General features: G+C 42.1%; 3 protein-coding genes across 5 annotated transcripts; 1 reads left to right on the top strand and 2 right to left on the bottom strand.

Annotated features, from left to right (window-relative positions):
- Window positions 1–51: 51 nt before the first annotated feature.
- On the bottom strand, window positions 52–7590 carry LOC134190157 (ubinuclein-2-like). Of its 3 annotated transcripts, none has more exons than XM_062658587.1 (13): window positions 7345–7590; window positions 7103–7219; window positions 6933–7037; window positions 6323–6873; window positions 6134–6266; window positions 5973–6070; window positions 5855–5918; window positions 3527–3576; window positions 1163–1250; window positions 1040–1095; window positions 857–901; window positions 770–801; window positions 52–694 (listed from the first exon to the last, which is right to left on the bottom strand). In XM_062658587.1, the coding sequence occupies exons 1-13, from the start codon at window positions 7489–7491 to the stop codon at window positions 198–200; spliced, it is 1983 nt and encodes a 660-aa protein (XP_062514571.1). In that variant the 5' UTR covers window positions 7492–7590; the 3' UTR covers window positions 52–197. The 3 variants fall into 3 exon arrangements, with proteins under 3 accessions (XP_062514571.1, XP_062514572.1, XP_062514573.1); XM_062658588.1 differs by having other exon boundaries at window positions 7103–7242; window positions 7345–7478; XM_062658589.1 differs by having other exon boundaries at window positions 6933–7074; window positions 7139–7242; window positions 7345–7478.
- An 86-nt stretch (window positions 7591–7676) lies between these two features.
- LOC134189542 (uncharacterized) lies at window positions 7677–9122 on the top strand. The gene is made up of 3 exons (XM_062657845.1): window positions 7677–7845; window positions 8302–8820; window positions 8889–9122. Exons 1-3 carry the CDS (start codon window positions 7681–7683, stop codon window positions 9120–9122), a joined length of 918 nt encoding a protein of 305 aa, XP_062513829.1. The 5' UTR covers window positions 7677–7680.
- Window positions 8987–9913, bottom strand: LOC134189543 (RING-box protein 1A). The gene is made up of 6 exons (XM_062657846.1): window positions 9801–9913; window positions 9712–9739; window positions 9588–9638; window positions 9453–9523; window positions 9288–9373; window positions 8987–9159 (listed from the first exon to the last, which is right to left on the bottom strand). Exons 1-6 carry the CDS (start codon window positions 9876–9878, stop codon window positions 9147–9149), a joined length of 327 nt encoding a protein of 108 aa, XP_062513830.1. The 5' UTR covers window positions 9879–9913; the 3' UTR covers window positions 8987–9146.
- Window positions 9914–9917: the final 4 nt, after the last annotated feature.

Raw genomic sequence — 9917 nt, 5'->3', positions numbered from 1 at the left:
AGTTACATCACCCTTCTTATTTTATCGGCACATCACACTTCAAACAATGCACGGAATGACATGACATTTTCATGCATTCTATGACTTACGTAAAGTGCTCCATCTGTACAACAAATGTGCATGCGTTCCTCATACGTCATACTTCTATCTAGGTTTACTCTATATGTGCTGCAAACATTCTACAAATCAAAAAAACTCTACGTTTTATCATTCTTAGTGTTAGGTAAACGAAGGCCCGACGTTGGCGAAGTAAGATGCGTTACTGCCGGAGCTTGGATGATTTGAACTTGTCCTCGCAAATGTCCCTGATTAACCATCGACAGCAACTGCGATAGCTGAGCAGGTGTAGCAATTGTTTGCAGCGAATGCACCGGACGAGTGTTTCTAATCTGCAGCGAAAGAGCGGGACGAGCAGCCGATGCAGGTTGAGAGTAGGAATGTTGAGTGAGAACAGCAGAATGAGTGGCTGCGGCAGCAGTGGAAGCCTGCAAACCGGAAGAAAACTGAGTGACTGGTGATATAACAGGAAGGATCTGGGGTACTGTTGCAGGCATCTCGGATAGAGAGACTGACTGTTGCAGAGGAATGGCTCCGACAGAAAGAGTAGGTTTTACTGCCTGGGACGAAGGCAAAACGTTGGATATTGATGACAGACTCAATGCACTTTCACTGCCCACATTCTTCTTCACAAGACCTATACACGTCATAGACAAACCAAACCAAGTAGAATTATGCAACCAAACCCAGAAGAATTAAGCAAAATGCACACCAGATTGTAGTTGAGTCTTCTTAGGTCGAATCCTATGCAAATACACATTAGAACAACCCCATCAGCAAAATCGATATGCACACTAACTGAGTGAGAGATTCGTGCGCAGATTTCGTTTCCAAATACAGCACTCTGAAACAGCAGTTAACTAATATCAATAAACAAATACAACTACTCACAATTGAAAAGAAACCTATTTAAGAAGTACATTACTAAGAACCCATTCCAGGGCACGGTTGTTTTACCAAATACTAATGCACCAATACCTACCTGCTATTCATCCATCCTTGAGGCCACAATGTCTTCACTTCATCTCTTAGGAAAGTCTGCATAGAGAAAGCCTTACATACCGTGATACGCAAACAAAACAAAAAGAAATGAGACAAGTCTTACCTTCATCTGTGATTGTGGATCAATCAACTTGCGATTGATCTCTCTCAGAGCTCGAACCTTTGCTCTCACAACGTCACATGCTAAGCCCCTAACAAAGTGGCACGACATCAATATCATTTTGAAGAGAATACACACTGCAGCCTTTAGACTGCCTGTCGTATGCAAGGATCATTCAAACAATCAAGTCTTTACGTAATATAAGGGAAATCAAAATTTAGAGTCATCACATAAGTTTGCAATAGCCACTAGCCTCAAATTTCCAGACCAGAGAGCGCGCGAACTCTAGTCTGGACCAAGTTGATACTAAAATGATTTCGGAAGTATTTATCAATAGCGATGCTAAATGGTGTCTAACAGCGTAGGATCGTTTTACCTAGATCAACATATCATTCATAAATGCCATGAAATCTCACGAACAAAGAAGAGACGTCTGCAGTGTTTGCGGCGATATCTTGGTAGACGGCATGAAACGAGGACTCTTTGATTCTTCGGCAGACCGCTATCTAGTCTAACCACTCGACTAGCGAGACTACCTCTCGACCAGTTGTCAAAGGTGATGGTCTGGCGACGCTGCTGTGCATGTCCTGTCACCGCAAGTTTGAAAATATCGAAGAAATGAAGCTGAAACTAAAACTAAGATGTGTGCGTGCAGAGTCTAATCATTGTTCTGGCATGCAGAGTTTAGTCATTGTTCTGGCGTGCACTTAGCCGCCCACGAGGATTTCACACGCGTGCAATCAGTGCTACTGCACTTATCATAACCAATTATTGCTAAGCCAATCAGAATTTACAACCGAGATTCGGGTTGTAGAAGCTGATTGGCTTAGAAGGGCTATTTCCGAAATCATTTTGGTATCGACTTGGTCCAGACTAGAGTTTGCACGCTTCGCGCGCTCTCTGGTCTGGAAGTTCGAGGCTAAATAGCCACATCAGTTGAAAAAATATTCACTCAAGACCCCACCTCCTAGTAAAATAATCATTCATTCTGTAGACTACAGTCTGCCAGAGCTGTCCAGTGTCAACAAATACTAGCAGACAAACATGTAGTGTTTAACGTATCAATGTGTTGAACAGTAGCACACTCCTAGTCATTGATTAAAAGCCAACAATGCCTGCCTTGTCAAACGTCTATCTTTTTTGTCTTGTGTTGTGTAAAGGAGGCAGCCAGCGTTTCTCACATTCAGGTGACATTGGTCCTTCACACATTTCCAAGTAGAGAGGTAAATGGTGACTCGTGTCTATTGACCCAAGACTCACCAGCCCAAATGACGCGACTAGCTGGATGAAACTCTCGCTGTCTAGCATACTAACACTGCCTACAAAAAATGCACGCTGCTAACCTACGTAACACACCTCCTTTCCCCAGATACTGTACCTCCAGAAAGCTATTGACTACTAATTCATAATCTACTTGAACAACCACCTCAATTGTAATCAGTCCCAAATGGTACTGAAAATCATAACCAAATTGCCTGAAACAAGATACTCAGGTAACAATCTACATATATATTCTTTTCATTAACTATATAATCTTCCTATGATAAAAAGTCAACTAACAATTAATAATCTAACCTGAGTGAGACCAAGCTAAAGTCAAATGTCTGTCAGTTATTCAAACAATTTGGGACCCAACCCTTTTCATACAACTCTGAATATTTCAGATAACTGACATTAATAAAGGTGTCCCTGGGCCTCTAAAGCTGCAGGTGAGCACTCATTTAACTCAAATACATGTACACTAATACCTCGGTTATCCGGGCACTGTCCGTAACTGAGAAATATTCATATCTCAGAAGGTAGAAAAACCCACACCGATAGCGCGTCATCCAAGAGACGAAACTGTGATCCGTGTACAATACACTGTAGCTTGGCGACAGTGGGGGTCATCTGCATCAAACATGTCAACTGATCTTTCCAAATGTCTCCAACAGTTGACTTCGGCCATTCAAAAATCTCAGCTACACGACGTTGAAACTTCCCTTTCTCGATTTTTCTTATGATTTCTATCTTTTTCTCAAGTGTAAGAACAGACGGCCTCTGCTTACTAGTCGCCATTTCCATGGATGCCAAATCGCGCATGCTCGTTCATGTAAAAACGTCTTCGCACGTGATCGCTGGGACTGCCTGGTAGATCGAGGTGCCTGAGACTTCGAGGGCCGGATAACTGAGGTATTGGTGTATACCCAAACTTGACTGCACTTTATAAGGTTTACCACATAATGTTACTAACTTGACATTACACCTTTTTGTGCATGCACATAACGGTTTACAACACATTCGGTTACCTGACACGCTTGGATAACTGACATCCGAATGTACTTAAATTAGTTTACATGCATGTACTAAGTCTAAGAAATTGCTCACCTCACTGTTTCAGTCCAGATAAACTTCTTCAACGGTCCTACACTCTTGACCTACACACATTTCAATAAACACAATAACATACAATGTCACACCACATTACTTAGAAGCTACGTGAAATGTAAATTGTCATATTTTGCTTCTTACACAATGTGGCAGACAAGATGCACTTTGTTTCTAAGTTTTATTCTAAACTCAACATTTACAATAATACTCAATGTCCTCTATGCTATCCAACAAACAATACAATCACCCACATTTGGAACCAGCACACATTAACACTTCTTCCTGCTCCACCCTTGCCCTGATAACTGTAGTCATTAGATAACTGTCTACAAAAGTCACAACTAACCCATCCACATTTAAAACAACTGCCAACAATGGCAAAAACTCAGTCCTTCGTCGGCTTGTCACTGCAAACCAGACTACCATGTAATTACAAATATGCCATAACCAAAACATGTTCTAGATCTCCATCTATGTTTGACATGTCTTTTATCTTCAACTGAATCATCAATTTGTTAGGTAGCACCTACTATGATTATTAAATTTTAAAGTACACTGTTTATTGTAAGTAAAGTAATTCTAAAGCAAAACAAACAGCTTATCTTCCAAAACAGATTACATGCAACCAAACAAAGCTAAACGTGTTATTAATTATCTCTTATATACATGCTACACAGCAAAATACAGCAAACCAACATTAACACTATAGTGTAAACTCTTAGCTTAGTATGTCACGTCAATGTTATCAGCTTCTTCGTCTCTCATTCCTAAATACTAGCAGGTCACTCGACAGGCACATGGCCAAAGTTGAATACATCTTGGCCAAAATCACACTTAGCCAAAGTAATGGAGGGGCATGTTAATGGAGGGGCACATGCCCCTCCGGCCCCCTGCTTCCTATGCCTATGCCAAACACTAATCTCTCTGCCATCAGTATAATTCTTTAGCACTTGTGGAAACCTTGTGAGCCTCAAACCAATCACCTCAGCTACACCCAACATTGCTACACTGTTATCTAGATACAGCAGACCCCCACTAATCCAAATAGTACTCTACATGAGCCTAAATGTTCAGATTAGCAAGTTTGTTCAGATTATCAAAATGTGCAATTTCATGCCCATAACCACAACCTTGCATATTTAGCACTCATCTGAGGTAACTGTCTTTCAAACGGCCACAGCTGGGCCACAGCTGCGATTCTTTTCGTCTTGATGTCACACAACAATTCCGTAATGCTCACATAGTACAGTCCATGATATTGTTCCCAACTGACCACACAGGTAGCTGTTCAGATCAGAAAAAGACCTGCTGTACCTCTAGATATGCGTAGAATGAAAATGTCTCATGTATAGCGTAACTAGTTACAATGGAAAACATTGTTGGGGCAAGCTTCAGTGAGAACAGACATCAACAGTGATTTGTCAAAAGGTTTTGCGTAGAAGAAACTCAGTTTACATTAAACACAAACTGATTAATCATTCGTACACCTCAGCAACTGCCTGAAAACGCAAACCACTTTGTGTTAAACAATTAGTGTGATTGCTCACACTGGACATACTCTAACAAAGATATTTCCTGTGCAAATTTGGCTGCTTCAAATCAAGCTGCTGCTAGTATTTCATTCACAGTCGAACGTGGATGCACATTTGAACATCTTGAAGAACATCATTATGTCATGCACGTATAGATTCAGCGCTAACATAAATTTCTTTGTAAAAGCGACGTGTTCTCACATTTAGTTGCATTTTTTACCACAATCATCAAGTCATCTCTAAAAGATCAAACATGAAAGTGTTTGCACATTCTCTTATCTGTCCCGTGGGAATGGCACGTAGCCTAGAGAGCAGCAACCTGGAAAGCCATAACCCGAAGAGCCATACAGCTATTACACTTAAACATGCATTGTGACATGCCTAACCATCATGTCTGTGATTGGTTCAAAATCAACGTCATTTCGAGTGATCGTACCAAACACACATCTCAACACAGTACAGTACTGTACACATAAGGGTCTCGGCAAGGCACATCCAATAATATAATCACAAAATTCAAGATGAATGAGGAATAATTTAATAATTATAACGAATCACAATTTTTCCATAACTATAGTGATTAATTAAATTTTATAAATATTGCCAACTACAGGATGAACTAATGAAAGTACCATTGGACAAGGTTTTCACCATTTACTACTATTCACACACACACACACACACACACACACACACACACACACACACACACACACACACACACACACACACACACACACACACACACACACACACACACAACAAAATTTGTTAATGATACCACACAACATGCCTTGTCAGATCCACTTTCTTCTTCTGAATTATCATCATCAATGATCAGAACACCATCAGATGACCTGCCACACATACAGGTTTAATACATGACAAGAAAATCTTGAATTCTATCTTACATTGATGTTCTCTTTACCGTGTACTGGTTAATTTGCTCACTCATTTCATCATTGACTGCTTTCCTCAGCTTGTCCAACGGTTCTTTCATTAGTTCATCCTGATTTAAAATGTATCAACTTACTCTCCCTTAATTAAATCAATAAACTTAATCATGTCTCACATGCTCATTCTTAAGCATTGCTTTTAGTCTCCGCTGCAAGGTCTCCTTCGTTGCTGGAAGAAATGATGCTAGGTATTCGTATACAATTATGTGGTATTTCTTTGGTTTCAACACCATGATTCGTCGACCCACGCTACACACATCACACATGCACTCTCACAAAACCATTTCAATCAACAAATCTCATACTCCAATAGCTTCTGGTTGTGTACAGTCTGCAATGTCTTTGCTGGCTTTGTCGTTGCGTTCTCATTCTCAACGGCTGCCTTCCACAACAGAATCATGTTCTTCAAATCTGCAGGCAGATCAGCAGGCAGCTGTGGAACGGGCTTGACTTTTGATTCAGATTCTCCCAAGTCTGTCACGTGACTTGTGTGACTACTCGTTTCAGTCACTGGGCTCACGGCAACATTCGCTAGGGTCTCCTGGCTCTTCTTCTCTTTGCTCTTTTCATTAGCTTTAGAGTGTTTTGCGATGCTCTGTTTGATATTGCCACTTTTATCATCTTTCTGTACTTTCCGTTTTCTTGGTTCGAATTTTCCATCTTTCGTCTTTCTTGTCTTTGGAGGCTTCAGTTTGAACAATTTGCTGTTGTTGGTTTTACTCGTTTTAAAATCTCCATCTGAATGAAGACTATCCGTCTCTGTACATTCACTTGCCTCTTTGAACAGCAGCTCTCCGCTGTTCACGTAGAAGCCGCCGTACTGTGGTTCAAAATCGTGAGGAAGAAAATCGTCGTGCTGTCCACCAAACATCGAATTTATACAATTGTAATTACCCGAAAAGGGGCGCCACCTACCGCTTCAGAATTATCAACAAACGGATCTGTTTCATCATAGCCACATGCCACATCCACGTAGTCTTCTTCGTGAACGGCTCGTTTGCCCGCCATTCTACGTCGGCCCTGCACCCAAAACGGGGACTCTTCTCACATTCTCTCTCTTTGCAATATAAAGACGTATTTCTTACATATTTGTTTTCAAGGTCGCGCGCTATTTTCTCCACCTCCTGCAGCTCGACGTTCGGGTCCTCGTCGTTGAACGCAGTGGCTACTGTTGTTGCGGCAGTGTTATGGGGCTCTTCCGTCTATAGAAAATATCACATCGTAGCTACAGAATGCATAGAAATTAGACGTTGATAGTATGTGAAATCCACCCACTCTATACAAACTCCGACTTTGGGTGACCAAATGCGGCTCGTTTTCTGCTCACCTTCTGTACTAATTGAGTGTAGGAGAACTCAGGAAAGTCTCCATCTGTAGATGTCGTCAGTTCGAGAGTGAATCTCAGAGACCTTGCAGTCCGATTGCCTTCGCAAGTCGCCGTTTTACTTGCAACAATGCCACTCTGACTGTCCATAATGGCGACCGGATGCAGAGCGAAGGCTGATTGGCTAGTAAGTCGCGTGCAAACTGCACTCGATGTAGCACAATCGTAGTAGCTATGACTCTACCCATCCTCGACGATGCGCCACTCCGTACAACTGCGCATGATCAGATACCTTGCAGCCACCTACTTAAAATCACGTGATCGAAATAGTCCGTGGTTATGCCTTTCTCGTATCACACACATAGCGGCCAGTTTTGCAAGCACGCTACAGGCACACTAGAAGAGGTTGTGCAACAGGCCATAGAAGTGGGATACACACATGTGGGATTATCAGAGCATATGCCGAGAAAAGAACCATGTGATCTCTATCCAGAAGAGGAAGAGGTCAGGCTAGTGGACACACACACACACACACACACACACACACGCACACACACACACACACACACACACACACCACACACACCACACACACACACCACACACACACACACACACACACACACACCACACACACACACACACACACACACACACACACACACACACACACACACACACACACCACACACACACACCACACACACACACACACACACACCACACACACACACACACACACACACACACACACACACACCACACACACACACACACACACACACACACACACACACACACCACACACACACCACACACACACACACACACACACACACACACACACACACACACACACACACACACACACACACACACACACACACACACACACACACACACCACACACACACACACCACTAGGTGTAGCTACAAGTATATTGGCATCTTAATTTGTAGCTTCATATGACACCAGCTGATCTTGATCAGCAATTTACAGACTACGTTAGTGAAGCAAAACGTCTACAACGGTTGTATAGTAGTCGTATCCACATACTGGTTGGAATGGAGACAGAGTATATCCGACCATCATGTGTTCAAGAAATCCTAAGACTACAAGAAGTGCATAGTCTCGATTATGTTGTTGGTTCTGTACATCATGTCGAAGGAATGGCATTCGATTTTGATGAGGAATGGTTTCAACGCTGTGAGGCTCGCTACTCCTCTCTCCACGCTATGTGCAATGTTTACTACTCTGACCAGTTTGCATTGCTGACACAAATACAACCTCATGTTGTTGGACATTTTGATCGAATTCAAGTCTACCAAAGTGACTACAAACCAGACAGGGCAGTCTGGGAAGCAATACAGAAAAATATCAAGTATTGTATTGACTATGGCGCTCTATTTGAGATAAATACTCATTACATGGCAAGCACGGGTACAGGACAACCATCACCAAATACAGATATTCTCAAGGTAAGACAACATAATAATAGTCACGTGACCAAAGCATAGTGTTACATGCAACAATTGTTTGTGTGCAGTGCATTGTTTGCAGTGGAGGACGACTGACATTATCAGACGACTGCCATGCTCCTGCAGGAGTCGCTGCCAACTATGAGAGTGTGTATGATATCATACGTGACCATGGTCTTGACGACCACATTTACTGTTTAGAATTTGACAACACAACTAAGTCCCTAACACAGAAACCAGTACACAACTTTCTACAGCATCCATTCTGGCAGAAAGCAGGAAAGTCCAAATGTTCAGTCTGATCTCTACCAATCATCTTCGAGACCTCACCTACCATACCTACACAGAAACGAGGAAATTGTTGTCACTTTTTGATGTTGTAATACATACTGTATATTAAAATTAATTAATTATTTTAATAAATATTGTATAATAATTAAATATTCTCTAGTTGTTGTAATACTCACTTCTGAAACTCCCACTCTCTGTTATCAAGTGGACAAACCTGACGTGTCTTCAACCAGCGTGAAATACAGTGGAAATGAAATGCATGCTACAGAGAAATTGTTAGTACAGTGCACATGTAGGCACTAAATGACGTCAATAGCTGTTCTGTGATAAAAATGACGTACGTTGCATACTCCCCACGCGACTGTACACTCTTCACTAGTAGCAGACGCCTGGTTAGCTTGACACTCTATGCCTACACCAACAAGAATGGCCGCAGTTGCAAGGCATGCGTGCACTGAATCAGTGATGCGTCTTACACAACTCCATGATGTGATTACGACAGATGGCGCAATTATCTACAACTATATCTGAAAACATCAGAATAAAAGAGAACATAAATGTGTAAGACTGGGACCAGAAAGCAGCGTGAACAGCACACACCCCATGCCCACAGAGCGACCGCGTTCCACTAGACGACACACAAGACAACAATCAACATCTACTCTCGACGGCGTTATCTAACAAGACACCTTCTTCACTTCGAACCGCTTCTTCTCTCCTTTTGATGATCCCGCACTCGACGAGGCGTCAACTTCCATGGACGCCATCCTAAATAATAACGTCACGACTAGCTAACGCGCGCGAGG

The sequence above is a fragment of the Corticium candelabrum genome, chromosome 14 (genome assembly GCF_963422355.1).
Source record: "Corticium candelabrum chromosome 14, ooCorCand1.1, whole genome shotgun sequence".
Classification (NCBI taxonomy): domain Eukaryota; kingdom Metazoa; phylum Porifera; class Homoscleromorpha; order Homosclerophorida; family Plakinidae; genus Corticium; species Corticium candelabrum.
The sequence above is the reverse complement of the archived record's forward strand: the minus strand, read 5'-3'. Positions and strand labels throughout refer to the sequence as shown.

Bases quoted from the DNA above. Each gene is read 5' to 3' on its own strand.
- LOC134190157 (XM_062658587.1), bottom strand. From the start codon at position 7,491: ATGGACAGTCAGAGTGGCATTGTTGCAAGTAAAACGGCGACTTGCGAA. The intron at 6,071-6,133 runs GTGAGACATGAT...ATTTTAAATCAG, and splicing joins CAATGCTTAAGAATGAGCAT to GATGAACTAATGAAAGAACC. The intron at 1,096-1,162 runs GTAAGACTTGTC...TTCTCTATGCAG, and splicing joins ATCCACAATCACAGATGAAG to ACTTTCCTAAGAGATGAAGT.
- LOC134189542 (XM_062657845.1), top strand. From the start codon at position 7,681: ATGCCTTTCTCGTATCACACACATAGCGGCCAGTTTTGCAAGCACGCT. The intron at 7,846-8,301 runs GTCAGGCTAGTG...CTTAATTTGTAG, and splicing joins TCTATCCAGAAGAGGAAGAG to CTTCATATGACACCAGCTGA. The intron at 8,821-8,888 runs GTAAGACAACAT...GTTTGTGTGCAG, and splicing joins CAAATACAGATATTCTCAAG to TGCATTGTTTGCAGTGGAGG.
- LOC134189543 (XM_062657846.1), bottom strand. From the start codon at position 9,878: ATGGCGTCCATGGAAGTTGACGCCTCGTCGAGTGCGGGATCATCAAAA. The intron at 9,740-9,800 runs GTGTCTTGTTAG...TGTGTCGTCTAG, and splicing joins AGCGGTTCGAAGTGAAGAAG to TGGAACGCGGTCGCTCTGTG. The intron at 9,374-9,452 runs GTACGTCATTTT...ATTTCTCTGTAG, and splicing joins TCGCGTGGGGAGTATGCAAC to CATGCATTTCATTTCCACTG.